General features: G+C 44.7%; 7 protein-coding genes across 7 annotated transcripts; 4 read left to right on the forward strand and 3 right to left on the reverse strand.

Annotated features, from left to right (window-relative positions):
• Nucleotides 1-5: 5 nt before the first annotated feature.
• Nucleotides 6-769, reverse strand: V2V93DRAFT_196022 (Alkyltransferase-like protein 1). The gene is made up of 2 exons (XM_066906985.1): nt 500-769; nt 6-435 (listed from the first exon to the last, which is right to left on the reverse strand). Exons 1-2 carry the CDS (start codon nt 594-596, stop codon nt 53-55), a joined length of 480 nt encoding a protein of 159 aa, XP_066766576.1. The 5' UTR covers nt 597-769; the 3' UTR covers nt 6-52.
• A 718-nt stretch (nt 770-1,487) lies between these two features.
• On the forward strand, nt 1,488-3,848 carry V2V93DRAFT_367711 (uncharacterized protein). Its single transcript, XM_066909639.1, has one exon. It carries the CDS (start codon nt 1,980-1,982, stop codon nt 3,405-3,407), a length of 1,428 nt encoding a protein of 475 aa, XP_066766577.1. The 5' UTR covers nt 1,488-1,979; the 3' UTR covers nt 3,408-3,848.
• V2V93DRAFT_367713 (mitochondrial 54S ribosomal protein mL60) lies at nt 3,822-5,019 on the forward strand. The gene is made up of 3 exons (XM_066909640.1): nt 3,822-4,318; nt 4,385-4,614; nt 4,690-5,019. The coding sequence occupies exons 1-3, from the start codon at nt 4,269-4,271 to the stop codon at nt 4,740-4,742; spliced, it is 333 nt and encodes a 110-aa protein (XP_066766578.1). The 5' UTR covers nt 3,822-4,268; the 3' UTR covers nt 4,743-5,019.
• Nucleotides 5,020-5,111: 92 nt separating this feature from the next.
• V2V93DRAFT_197036 (uncharacterized protein) lies at nt 5,112-6,986 on the reverse strand. Its single transcript, XM_066906990.1, has 3 exons — nt 6,550-6,986; nt 6,353-6,466; nt 5,112-6,281 (listed from the first exon to the last, which is right to left on the reverse strand). Exons 1-3 carry the CDS (start codon nt 6,697-6,699, stop codon nt 5,481-5,483), a joined length of 1,065 nt encoding a protein of 354 aa, XP_066766579.1. The 5' UTR covers nt 6,700-6,986; the 3' UTR covers nt 5,112-5,480.
• A 218-nt stretch (nt 6,987-7,204) lies between these two features.
• On the forward strand, nt 7,205-8,173 carry V2V93DRAFT_367716 (uncharacterized protein). The gene is made up of 4 exons (XM_066909641.1): nt 7,205-7,335; nt 7,415-7,483; nt 7,644-7,736; nt 7,806-8,173. Exons 1-4 carry the CDS (start codon nt 7,333-7,335, stop codon nt 7,821-7,823), a joined length of 183 nt encoding a protein of 60 aa, XP_066766580.1. The 5' UTR covers nt 7,205-7,332; the 3' UTR covers nt 7,824-8,173.
• A 99-nt stretch (nt 8,174-8,272) lies between these two features.
• On the forward strand, nt 8,273-11,074 carry V2V93DRAFT_196527 (uncharacterized protein). The gene is made up of 6 exons (XM_066906986.1): nt 8,273-8,878; nt 8,943-9,051; nt 9,116-9,273; nt 9,331-10,293; nt 10,356-10,469; nt 10,539-11,074. Exons 1-6 carry the CDS (start codon nt 8,522-8,524, stop codon nt 10,632-10,634), a joined length of 1,797 nt encoding a protein of 598 aa, XP_066766581.1. The 5' UTR covers nt 8,273-8,521; the 3' UTR covers nt 10,635-11,074.
• Nucleotide 11,075: 1 nt separating this feature from the next.
• On the reverse strand, nt 11,076-12,609 carry V2V93DRAFT_196805 (uncharacterized protein). The gene has a single exon (XM_066906988.1). The coding sequence runs from the start codon at nt 12,523-12,525 to the stop codon at nt 11,566-11,568; it is 960 nt and encodes a 319-aa protein (XP_066766582.1). The 5' UTR covers nt 12,526-12,609; the 3' UTR covers nt 11,076-11,565.
• Between the last annotated feature and the right edge of the window lie 1,336 nt (nt 12,610-13,945).

Below are 13,945 nucleotides of genomic sequence, written 5' to 3' on the forward strand. Positions count from 1 at the left end.
GCAGCTATCACCCATTGCCAAAGGCCAGATCGCAGTTCTGACAAGCCTGTGTTTAGTCAGAATCGGAATCTTGAGCTGGTGGAAACCAGCCATATTCACGCAAGCTAATCAATCGCGGTCGTCGGTTGCCATCCATTCTTACTTCGATACCTTCGGCAGCTAACCGCTCTCCTTGCAAATCCATGCCGCCTCTGGCGCGGAAGGCGATTTTCCCATCAGAAGAAATAACACGCCACCAGGGAACAGTTTCGTTGTTGAATAGCAGCAGACCGTTTGCTTTGTCGTCCTGGTCCGCGGGGTTATTATGTGGATCTGGATCTTCATGGACTTCCTCTGTCGCAGTCAGAGCAGTCAGGACCGCATTTCGAAGATATTTCAGTGCAGCTCCGACTTGTCGTGAATTTTGTGGAGCTTCAATCAATTTGGCTATATGACCTGAGTAGTATATTAGTGCGTACAATTGTTAAATCTGTAATAAATGACAATGAACGAAAAATACCATATGTCGTGACTCTGCCGATAGGTATACGCTGAACTGTCTCGTATACCGCAATATAGAATGCTTCAGCCTCATCGGTAAGTTGTCGTTCAGCCATTTTTGCTCTTCTTATTTGGTTTTTATATTAGAACGAGAGCAGAAGGATATCTACGCGTAGTTCCGCGTCAGTGCTCTCTAGATAGCGATGCAGCAGCATTCAGGTCAGAAGATATAGTGCACATGAATATATCCACTCGCAGAATGAATGCAAGGATCGCTTCTCTGAGATTGATGTGTATCTATCTGCCGTTGCTGTGTTAAAGAAGTCGAGGCTGTTTCTGATGATGAACAGCCAATTTGAGTAGATTCACGTGATGAATGGGCGTAGCCGAGCGCTGTAGCTTGTTAAATGAGATCAGTTTTGGTGGACCGACAATATCAAACCTGGACTTGATGCAGTATCTATCTGCTACTCTCAGTGTCTTTCAGATCTTTACCGTTTGTCATTTATAGCATGTACGCGTTGAAATACCCGCAAGAGAGTTATAGCTGGCTTGGAAAAACAGATACGATATTGAGATATGAGTCACGAGGAGTGAGTCGCGGTCTTTCAATTTTTCATGTGATTGACCCGGCTCGAGGCCACGGCAAAAGACGAAAGACGAAAGATAATGAGAGCAGAGAATGCAGAATACTTTTTAGAAAGTAGAACTGATTGTGATTACCCGTAATGTCTGGCTCTGCGTTAGCAGTGAACTGTGCTAGTTCTTTTGTAAGGTGCTATGATATCAGCATCACTGAAGCCAAGACTTGAACAAGCTGCAGCGCGATCTCTGTAAGAACTTGATATATATAAATATAGCATAGACTACATAGAATAATACACAGCAACAAATTAGCTTAGTTAACACTTTAATGTACAGAAAAATCGCAGCGAAGTTTAAACCGGCACTCCGCGCCCAGAAGGAGCCGGGTCAACTTGTGTGTTCGTCCGGGTCAATATCGCGAAGCCTGCTGTTTTCAGCTCTTCTTGAGCCCGCCAGTCGTCACCTTCCTCCATCACTGCTCTGCCTTTACCTTGCCTATATTCCTTAGGATTTGACTGCTTATATTTTCCGGCGGCAAATATTTAGTATCAATTTTTGGATTAGCGGCTTCCGGGGTGGGTTTTGAGAAGTAGCGTCTTGGTGATAACATTGGAGTAAATTTATCGTACTTTTGCTGCCCAGCTCGCAGTACGGTAATTGAGCGATATCTCCTAGTCTTGTATGTACTCTAATGCATTTTCTTTTGGAAGACCATAATGTCAAGAGATCAGAGATCAGTCCTACCGTAACATGCCGAGTCAGTAACGATTCGCAATGATTCGTGACACTCGGCATTTCACTGGGCTCACTCGGCGTATATATTCTATTTCCGGCATATACTAATTAGCATAATTTACAGTTCTCAGTGCGGCAAACATATCATTGTATTCATCAACTCTCTTCAGTGACTACAGATGGGCTTTACTGCCGCTGTAGCGGGCATGGACTTGGACAGCTCAAACTTCAATATTGCGCCTGTTGACATCGATGAGGCTGATCTGCCAAAATCACTTCAACGCCAAGTAGATGCGCGATTAGAGAAGATTCAACGAGAAATAAAAGCTTTCCAGGAGTTCAAGCAGCGAGAGTTTGAGAGCTACAGAAATGAAGTTGTGGGCGCTTATTTGCAGCAAAAGCGACAGGCTGAATCTGCCACTCTTGACAACGCTGCTTCCGTTAGCGCAGGAACGAAACGTTTGAATAGATCTGCGTCGACAATGCGAAGTAGTATGAAAGGAAGTAGCAAACGGCAGCGAAATGGAGAAAAGAAAAAAGTTATGTTTATGCTCAATGACGAAATTCCACCAGTGCGGCCAGATTCTGATCTTATGCTACCAGTTGAGGCGGCATCCGACGATGATACAGACGTGCAGTATTTCCAGCTACCTTCGCAAATGTCTTCTTTGAGTATGACAAATGAGATGGCTAAAGATGCGCAAGAGGAACTGATTGAGGATGCAAGTCGCGCAAATACTGATACCACCTATGCTTCGGTCTCGTTTTCTGGTAGCAGCGATAAGAATATGTTCGGAGATACAGAAGTAGCTTCATTGCCTTCGGTTCAAAGTCCAGCTGTCAGTGTAGCAAATGGATTTCCCGACCCTGCCGCTCTTCCGTATTCTGGTGGCACAAGACGGAGTTCAGTTACTCGCCAACCATTACAGCTTCAACCGACTGCTACACCACAAACACCTTCTGCCGAGCAAATTCATCGCGAAAGCACTTTTGACTATGATGATGTGTTTGCTCTAGACGAGTCACTTGGCTCTCATACCGCCGCGTCTTTTACCGAGCCGACATTCAAAGTGCAGCTCGGAAGTCGTACGCCATCATTCACGGACCAGTTTCACTCAGCATTTGCATCATCGGAGTCTAACCGTAAAACAATCTCAACGCCACAGTCTGGCTGGGTGGGCCATTCAGTATCGCTGCATACCCCTAACCGATCACCCGTCACGGATCCGTTCCAGATGGATGACGATATTCCGTTTCAATCCAATGCAACACTGTCTGTACCCATTCCGCATGGCGCGAACGCGGATTCGAATAGTTCTTCGTATGATGATGACCTTGGAGTCTTGCCTGACACTGACAATGTTAGCGGATCAGCATATGGCTCTTCACTTCCGATTGAGATAGGCACCCCTATGTCAAGCAGCGTTCGACGCTCTTCTAGAGATTTGGAGGATATCGATGGTGGAATGGGCATGTCTGCTGGTGATATTGGTGAGGACGAGGAACACAAACTGCAGAAAATAAAATCAGTTGATAATCCTGACCGACTGAGTTTTTCGCATCGCATAATATGGGAAGAGCATGTTGCTGGTTCTCTAAAACGGTGAGTTGTATACCAAAGCGATATGCTATGACGATCCCACAACGTACAACCTGTTTCCTCGCCTATTTAACAAAATATCTAAGTGGCTACAGTTGTGTTTATTTCGGCGTTACTTTATTGCGTTTGGTCTCTTTAGTCTGTTTTATCTATTTGGCACCCTGGAGATGATGCTGTTCTGCTATATCTTTAAGGCCAGGAGTCTGCATGATTCCTTTGTATTTTGGAATTTAGTGGTCGCTATTGAGTAGAGGATGTATAAAAGTAGTTTTAGTCGGCAGAGCTCAGAGTTGTAACGCAACATGCAAGCATGCAGATTTAAGCTTTCGTTTTTGGTGCTTGGGTTTCTGTATATATTTTTGTAATTTTGAATAGGCGAAAAAACGCTTATTTTGAACCATTGTGAATCTCTAGATAATAAAAAGGATGTAGAGTTCAGCTTTCGAAAGATTTTAGTTGTACAGATGATCCGGATTTCTGTGCTGGTGCACGAGTGAGATTAAAAACTTTAAACTTTTCAAGTCGGGATTTTTTTTGGGTAGTCGTGTGAAGTTGTTCACCATGGTTCAATTGCACGCAGAAGACTCTTAAGTAATACATAACAGAGTAAATACATTAAGCGATAGCATCAGACTTTCAAGTGTTACTCTTTTACCTTTTATTTGGCAAAAGAAAAGAAAGGTGAGATAATCTGGCTCACTTTTTACAGCGAGATTATCTTTTCGCGGAGACGATTTATTTGAAGGACTAGAAAACCCGATTTGTACGCTACAACCAGCAGACTTATTTCTTGTGTTCGGTCCGGAAAACCGTTAATTTCATATATATATATATATACATATATACGTATATATTGATTATAATCAAAATGTTTGGACCTTTCAAGCCTTCTAATGTTCTTCTTGGTGGTCTGCTGTGGTAAGTATACCTCGTTGCTCAAACCGACTTCGATTCTAACGCGTTTCTATTTTTCTATGTCAACAGGAAAATCCCATGGCGCATGTCGCCTAACCAAAAATATAGACAACGTCGCCGTTTAAAGGCAGTAGACCAAGTCATAGCCACAGTTGACGAAGGCTTAAAGTCAAAGGGCATGACCTCGAAGCTTCTCGACAGGTTAAAAGCCGAGGTACCGCTTGAATCGGAGATGTTGCCAAGGGATAAATATACGACTTTTAGTAGACAGGAGAAAGGATATCGAATTGGTTTACATCGTAAGTCACTGTCACTGGGTTGGACTTTATGTCTTCAAATTTCTCAATTAACCTCTATTCTCTTCGACTTTATAGGTGTTCAGAAGTGGACAAGAAAAACAATCAGAGTCAATCCAAAGGGTTTCTAAATTATTATTTTTCTTGCCTTAAAGAGTACACTGCGTGCTATCAATCTTGCAATATGCGTTGCTATAAGACATCCGATCTAGGGGTTAGCATACAAAAATGACACCCCATCATCACCAATTTTTTTGTATATATATGCTTATGAGAGGGCTCTGTAATACTCATCTGTTTTCATATTTTTTGGTTATTTTCAATATTAGTTACGAAACGCCTTAAATAAGATCGATTTACTCATCAAATGTATATATTCCACACCAATAACTATGATGAAGGGAGAATGATAACAGTAGTACAGTGACATGAAAATGAATCCCGAAGCAACCAAATAAAAATCACAACAAAAGAATGACTATAAATCAGAAAAATAAAAGGAGAAAGAGACAAAACAAACACAAAGCTTAAAAGGTCCATCATTCAATTCGATTCAGCAAAAACACATTCTCTCAAGCAAACGAGAGCAAACTCATAAAACTTTGCAAGTCAAAGCGAAGTCATTGACTGTATACAAACGATATAATTTTAATAAAAACTCCTATATATTCCCAAACCAGAATGTATCCCGTAATAAAGAAGAGGCGCAACGCAATGCGCCAAGGCCCACAAAGTCGACAGCATTAACTTTTATAGCGTCTTTCAGCTATAACAACTATACGAGTAATGGCCAAAAGTAATGCTGGCGAAATCAGACAACTAGCCGTCGTCCGACCCGTAAAGAAGTAGAAAAACCAAATTGTAGCAGTTTAGATCTTGAGAGGAGGCGGCTGAGCAGATACGTGCTGGTCACTCATCAAATCTCCTTTGATATCCTCCGAATAAGTCGGTGCAGCAGAAGATTCGGGCTTTGACTCTGCCCTCCGAAGGTTGAACACCTTACGGTGCCGTCTTACTTTACCATTTTTGACGCTTCGTCGTGAGCGAATAATTATGCTAGACAGATCATCATCATCCTTTTCATCCTCTTGCTCTTTGTGGCGTTCGACCATTGAGCGACAAACAGCATCAGAGATAGCAGGGGTATGAAGACTCAGAGTCTGCTGAGCCTGGCCAAGCAAGTTCAACTGAACCATGTTCGTGGGACTCAGCGACGGCAGATCAGGATTCACTTCAGCTAACGTAACAGGCTTCACGCGAGGAGACGATGGTAACCCTCCGTTCTTTGCATCCTTCTCACTGTTCAATGTCGCATTTGTAGCAACTGCCGCATTTCCGTTCGGTGTCCAGCGCTGACTCAGCTTGTAGATGATGGCGGGAATCTCTTCGCGGAAGAGAAGTCGCAGCTGATTCTCGATCTGAGACTGGATAAGGCGTGCAATAGTCGGAATAGAGTCGAATGTGGAAGAGGTCTTGATTGATTCAAGAGGATCGTTACGGAACACTAATGTGGCACCTTTTGCTTTCGAAAAAACTAAAATGACGATGCCGGAAAGCTTGATGTCGGATAATGTGATTGTGAGAGGAATTTTGAGAGAAGAGCTTGCAGCAAGAAATTTGGGATTTGTGAATGAAGGAGTGAGATGAGAGTAAATGTTTAAAGGGTTCGCCTGGAGAATAACAGGTTAGAATACAGATTCGGTTTGTGGCAAACCAGGTAATTGCTAATTGAAACACTAACCTCGATGAGCGTTTGCAAAGTCATAAAAGCATTTCCGTTGTAAGTTAATTTGAAGACACCGCGAAATCGGTCATCAGCCAGGTCACCAATCTCTAGGATCTCAAGCTCAGGTGGCTAAATGTAACCACGCTAAAGTCAGCAATTGTTTCTCTCACGCATTTTCAAAGCAGAAAGCATATAAAATAGAATCAGCATACCTTCGTTCCGAAGTTGAGGTCTTTGACAACGATATCGTCGACGATAATGGGCGGCTTAGTGCCTTTGTTCAGCGCCTCGGTCAAAAGAGAAGTGACTCTGGGGTAAAAGTTGTCTTCCGTCGAGAACGGCCAGTCAAACTGAAAAGACATTGTGACAAGGCTATACAAGAACCAAAAACATAAATATGAAGCGAGATGAAGAAACTAGCAAGTGGTAGCGATTCAGAATGGTCGCGGGCGGAGGGGTGGGGACAAACGAATGTCTGATATTAGAGCGGAGAGTGTGTTGTATATATCGTCGGATCGCGGCCGAGGTGGGTACACAATGTACAATCTGGGATTCACAAAGTCGATCTGCTGCAAGCACACACAATACGGTAGGTGAAGTAGTAGACAACGGAGATATAGTCCAGTTGAAGTAGTGCGAACCTCGGAAGGCTGGAGAAAGACAGTCGCGTGAGAGTTGGGTAACGAATTTTTGCCGAGCTCTTCTTACCTGTAGCGTGACCCTGGCCCAAAGTTCTAACCCCTTTCGGAATAGTAAAAACACATGACATATATTACGCTAAAAATTCTGAGATATACTCATGCTTCAATCCTGCCTGTTATGATTGGCCATTGCAGAGCCCTCAGCCCACACGGATCATATAGTACGGCCGAGTGCCATAGTAAAGCACCGTACCCTTTCTTCCGAAAAGCAGGTTTGCATCTCGAATTTTGAGCGTCTGAACATCTCTTCTCTCCTCTTCACGTTTTGTCTTTGTCGAACACACACTCAAAACAATGGTACGTTTCGAAGAATCTACTAATTCAATACTGCTTTTTTTGTTATGTTTGAGAAATTTTCTAATTATCGACAATGCAGATTCACCCTATCATTCGCAAGCAAGTCTACTACCAGACCAACCCGATGCACAGAGAGCTCTGGATGAGAGTAAGTTATCCATCATTTCATTATTATCATTGTCATTATTTTGGATTTTGCTTTGATTTGGAAAACTTGCTGGAGAATACTGCGGGAGCACTCACCGTGCCAGTCAAGAACAGAACATGTGAATTATAACGAACGCGATCTAATTGTATTTTCTTTCTAGCACCCAAGAAGCTCGCTCTACGTTGTTCCCTACTGGATTGCCTTCTGGGGTGGTCTTGGATACTCCTTCTACTACCTCGGCAGAATGGTTATTGTATGTGTTCGTGAATAAGAAAAATCATATAACTTCAGAGCTAACGCGTCATCTTTTTGCGCAATACAGGGAAAGAAGGCCGATTAAAGAGTTATATTAGTTATACAAACGGCGTCTATTCATGTTTAAGCCTTGTTGCGTCCAGTGATTGGTACCTACTCTGATTAAGATTCGACAAAGGTATAAAGAAGATACGTGGACAATGGGAACCGGCTTGGCTTTTTCGACCTGATTTTTTTTCCATTTTAATTATCTACAATTGCATTATTTTACGAAGATTTAGTCATATAATTCTCGTGTTTTAAAAACGAGTGTAAGGAAATTAAAGTGTCATGGATCTGCACTCTTTAAAATGACATATCGAGACCTGCAACCTTCTTCGACATTTCGTCTGCTCAACTCTCAATTTTGCGGTCCGCTATTGTCATTCATACCTGCTGTAGCATGCGTTTGCCGCTACTGAGACGTAAATGTAAATCAATGTAGACAAGTCTGTCAGCAGTAAATTCGTGATGCTCAGACGTGGCTATTGGCATTATCTGCCAAGTAGTGCTGCTTATACGGTGTTAAGTGTCATGCAGCCAGGTCAACCACTTCAACTGCGTCGTCATCGTACGTGTACCGCGAGCACAACTCTCTGGATTATTGCTAGTTTGCATATTTGCGGAGATTGACATCTGCTTGTATTTGATTTTATCTTGCACAGTTACTAAGTTGACGGGACAGATATAGTTGAAAATAATAACTACACTGCTGATCTCTGTGCTAGTTTAATCGACTAGAATATGTCGGACGAGGACAATAATCCATTCGCTGGCGCCGATGATCTAACGACAGATGACCTGCAGACGACAGACCACTTTGCCGTTGTTGTCGACTCTGATGGTGAAGCTGTTGCGGTGCCACAATTGACGAGCTCGACTGCAAGTGGCATTTCGTTTCCTAGTTTCCGTGACAGCTATGACACATCTTCGTACGGCGATGATGACCCCGCGAAAAAGTTGCCTACGAAAAATGTGTATTCTTCGAGAGTTGAGCAGTTGCTGACTGAAAATCCTAATCTTGAGATTTTGATTGTTGATGCTGGCAAGAATCATGAAGGTAGTGGAGGCGGGTATATCGCGTATACTATTCGAACAGGAGTACGATTTCTTTGATTGTCATATGAAGAGAAAGACTGGATAGATACTGATTGACTTATTATAGGATTTAAGTACTCGTCGTCGGTATTCAGAGTTTGAGAGTCTACGAAATGCTCTTACACGCTTATTTCCGACTCTGATCGTACCCCCAATTCCAGAAAAACATTCAATGTGTAAGGCGTCTTTATCATTTTTCAAACGAGATTAACAAGACTGTGCTGACTTTTGTGATGATAGCGGATTATGCGGCAAAGCCCACTAGAGCCAAGGAAGATCTACGCATTATCGATCATCGACGACGAATGCTTGCGGTGTTTCTGAATAGGTGCCGCGCAATGAAGCAGATTAGAGAGCACGCAGTTTTCCAGAAATTTTTAGATCCAAACGTCAGCTGGGTGAGTTTGATGCCTGTATAAGCTGCTGGTGAATTCCATGCTGATGATGTTCTGTAGATTGAAGTCCTGAATTCGCCTCCGTTGACGCTAATTCCAAAATACGTTCTTCGAGCACCGCCGCTTAATACAGCTGCCCCGACTCCAGCACACGCATACCTCCCCGTACCTGCCTCATCAGCACGGTTACACGACGGCGACGAGCTGGAGTTTATGCAGGCGGAGCTGAATGCTAAAGAATACGAAATCATCATGTCGCACGGGATCGAGAAAGTAGACAAGCGACTCATGCGGCGCCACGGCGATATCGCGGCTGCATTGGCGGAGTTGGGCGCACGGTATAATGCGTGGAGTTTGGATGAGGCCGGATCGCTTGCGACTGCTATTGAGGGTGTTGGGCAAGCTGTCGATGGTACCTACATTGCGACCGAAGAACTGATTACATCGCTTTTGTCTTCGTTTACTGAGCCCCTTGGTGAATCTGCGCAGTTTGCAGCTGTTGTACGAGCGGTGTTAAAGTACCGGCACCAGAAGGCCCTACAGCATGAGATGACGCTGAACTCTCTTATACTAAAGCGCGATGTTTTGTCTGGACTCGAGCGCACCGAAATGGAGTCGCAGCGCATTAATGATTACTTGCTACATCGCGACTTAATACCCGAGCCATCCAATGCGATCATAAGTGTTCCGGACTCGCCTATCAGCGTTGAGCAGATTGATAATGCTCCAGTAACTGATGAGTACGCGGCAGCGGTGGACGAGCCGACCGACAACGAAGAGACCATTACTGCCGACGAGTTGAGTAGCACGATGACTATCCAGTCCGCGATTGACGAAGAGGCATTCCCGCCAACACACGCAGATTCATCTATGCTCTCACCTCTGCGGCTTGCGAAGCGCGGCAAGGGGTTCAAGTTTCCGGGAATTGGGAAACTCAGCGATGCTATTCACGGAATAGTAGACGTCGATCCTGAGACTACGAGAAGGAATAATATTGGCAAGACGAGAGAGGAGATACAGATTGTGGGTTTTGAGTCAATTCATGTTTTCAAAAGTGTTACTAATCTTTTCTTTATAATATATAGTTTGAGCAGGCGTTAAGTGTCGCGGAGTCAGATTTGAAACAAGCATCTGAGTCTGTGAAGGCAGATCTTGCCCGATATGAGAAGGCAAAAGAACAGGACTTGCGAAGGATCATGGTGAGATTTTTTCTCCCCCTAAAAATGCGCATCGATGCAAGATACTAACTGATATCAATTTTATCAAAGATTGCATATGCAAAGTGTCATATTGTATGGGCGCGTAAGAATCTTGAGACGTGGGTGGAGGCAAAGCAAAAAATTGAAAAGATCAAAGTCAAATAAAGAAGACTCCAAGTCTGTTATCCTTCTCGTTGCTTTTAATTTGGTAACGTCGGCGACACTCGTTGCATCTGTACTAAAAGCGGGTACTGATGCTACAACCACGATCCGGTGTAGGTTCTACTGTGTTGTCTATAATTTGCATAAGCGGGTGTAATGTGCCTGTGTGTGTCTTTGGTTATGAACATTCTTTTTTGTGGATTAACCTTGTTTTCAAATAACATTTGCAAGCGATCTTTTGTAAAAAAAATTTTCTTGTTATCCGATATCATGCTCCAAACGCCAACTCTAGATATACTGGAATTAAATTATATAGTAAAGATGAGCTACGATCAACAGGATATAATTAAATGGAAAAGTTAGTACGCGGATGAGTGCCTGTGCTTTTTCTTTGGGGTTAAAGTTTCGTCTATGCGCTGCGTACAACGTGCTGCATATTTAATGCAGAAGTATTTTAACTTTACATACTTTAAGCTAGAATTCAATAAAAGTAGTAGAGGCCAGTTCGATTCAGAGTTACATTTAACTTAGTTTCTATGTGAAACTATGAACTAGTAACGTTGATGGCAAAAGGCGGGTTTTTGGTTTTGGTTGGCTATCAGAAATGAGTCGACGTGTGCGAACAAAATGTCATTTTAGCGTACAATTCACGCGAACCTCAACGGGCTTTATCGCTCTCTTACTTAATCAATATTGTTGTCTTACAAAATATACTTCTTTAATCTATAAGTGTACAAATGAAACTTATCAGAGGTACATGGTATCTTACAAACGAGCCTTAAATCTAAATTCCCATAATCATCCCTCAAAAAATACAAACCTATATGTACATCTAACTTGAGCCAACTTGTCGAAGAAGCAATATATAACAAATATTATACAAAATAAACAAAATAATCCAGTTTCAAGGAAAAAAAATAAATATAAAAATAAATTAAACATCTGCGCCTTGATTCCTGAAATGCATCAAAACCGACATCTCAACTTGGCTCAGCCGAGACTCATTCTCCCGCTCGGGTGCCGCTGCGTCATGATTGTTAACTTCATCACCCTCGATAGAGAGTGGGATATATACACTAGCTATTTCACGTCCAGGCTGAGCCACAACTGGAGGGGCGGAAGCGGTGGCTATGGAACCCGAGGTTGCCTGTGGGAGGGGCATGACACCACGAAGCAGGATGGCAGCCAGAGTGTAGTGACCGGGAGTGAGAACCCTGACGTCGGAGAAGATTGCAAACAAGCGCGAGGGATGCAAAGCAGGATGAGGCGAAGATGCCAAACCGATATCTGTGTAAACTTCAGGAGAGCGGACAAGAGCGCCTTGCATTGAGGACGGACAAAGCGCTAGAGGTCGTCGTTCGCTGGCGCTCGGATCAAACTCTGGGAATAGCGAGAGTTGAACGAGAAGAGGTCCGTCATTTATGGAATCTTCAGAGGGACTGCTTTGCGTGGCGCTGGTACTTGACTGGGGACTTGTGTTCTCGGCAGGAAAAACCTCAGAATCTGAGAAGCGACGGATACGGATGATGAGTGGATCTGCGAGCATGCCGGCGGTGGCTTGTGCTTGGTGCGAAGGCAGTACAAAAGTCAATTCGTAGGTGTACGGCTCCGCAGTAGAAGACAAGCTGCCGCTGCTGTTGCTGTCCTCATTGTCGAGTGTCTGATTGACGGGCTCTTCTGGAGCAGTTGCCGAGGTCGAGGGTATGGGAATGGGGGAGGACGAGGAGGACGAGGATGCCGGCGAAAGCGAGTTGTCGCGTAGAGAACGGCCTGCAGAGCGCGTAGATTGACGTTGATTCTCTGCCGCTAGCGCTGACTCCGGTGGAATGGCTGAGGATGGAGCTGGCAGCGGAGGATCAGAGTCTGCATCGGCGGTGGGAGTGCTGCCGACCATGACAACAGACTGGGACGAGAATGTTAGCAAGATGCAGATAGGTGTAAACTGTTAGCGTGTGGTGGTCCGTAGTGTGGTGCAATGTAGAGGAGAGGAGTGAAAATGGATATTTGCGAGCATAGTGATTCTATACAAAGGATATAGAGTAATGAAGAGACGGAAGAGCTTTCAGTCCAAAGTGGGAGGGGGGAGGGGGAGGGGAGAAGATAAGACGGGTTCGAAAACGAAGTGGGGCAGAGGCGACGACGATGGGGAACAATGCAGGCGCATGTGGCGCGGGTGCGGGCACAAATGAAAAATATAGACGCGGCCGTGCGGATATGCTCGGAAAAGACGAAATCGATCGTACGCATGAAACAAGAGACGTGCGGAAGTCAGAGAGGATGAAGGAGAAGGAAGACGAGGCAGAAGAGGCAGAGAATGCAGAAAAGTGGCAGACGAGAGACAGGAGATTGGATTGAGAGAGAAGCAAGGGTCGGCGAGAAGAAGGACAAGCGAAGGGAACAAACCCGGGCAGCGGCCAACAGAGTGGATACTGCTGTAGAGGGGACGACGAATGGGGTCGAGTAGAGAAGACAGAGCCACCACAGCAATGAAAACAAAAAGAAGGACGATATACTTACGCGGATATGGGAGGACAGGCGGCAGGCAGATAGACTTGCAGGCAAGACAAGAGCAGAGGCGGCAGGGACAGAACAGCGACCGGCAGCGCTTAAATACCGGAGCGTGAACGTAGAATCCGACGGGCTCGGGCTTCGTCGTGACCGTACCTTCTACCGTGAGGGCAACGTATATGGACGCCGGCCACACGCTCGACACCCAGACTGAGAAGGGCAGCAGACCTAGCAGAGCAGTAGGCGAGCAGAGCATAAAGACGACCTGATGCAAGAGGCAGTCGGCAGCGGACAAGAGGGTAGACAGAGGCAAAGGGCAGGCAGAGACAGAGGCAGAGGCAATGAGGAGGGTATCGAGGAAGCCGTATACGACGAGGCTGGTATAAAAAAAAGGGCTCAAGATCGACTAACAGAGTTTTAATTTAGGTGTTGCTCTGCTTTGACAGCGGCGCAAGACGCTGCAAGATGCAGAACAGTCCTTCTCCCCGCATGTTTATTGCATCATATATTACTCGATTTTATTCAACAACGGCTCCGAGCAGGCTTTCGAAGCAGTCTACTTACTCCTCTCTCTTCTCTCTCTTCTTCTCTTTGTCTCCCGGCCATTTTTCATTGTAGCAGCCCCAGCCGAAACGGCGCCGTGTCACACCACCACGCAAGCGCCGCGGTTGACAAAACCACTGTCGTCACCGGCGCCGTTCCACCGCTTCTAGCGTTTTTCTCAATCAGGCTACTGCGCTCTTCAACTTTTTCCCGCGTTCTTCACCACTTGCTCTTCACCATTTGCTCTGCACTACTCAAATTCT

This window comes from Kockiozyma suomiensis, assembly GCF_038497685.1.
Source record: "Kockiozyma suomiensis strain NRRL Y-17356 unplaced genomic scaffold V2V93scaffold_5, whole genome shotgun sequence".
Taxonomy (NCBI): Eukaryota; Fungi; Ascomycota; class Lipomycetes; order Lipomycetales; family Lipomycetaceae; genus Kockiozyma; species Kockiozyma suomiensis.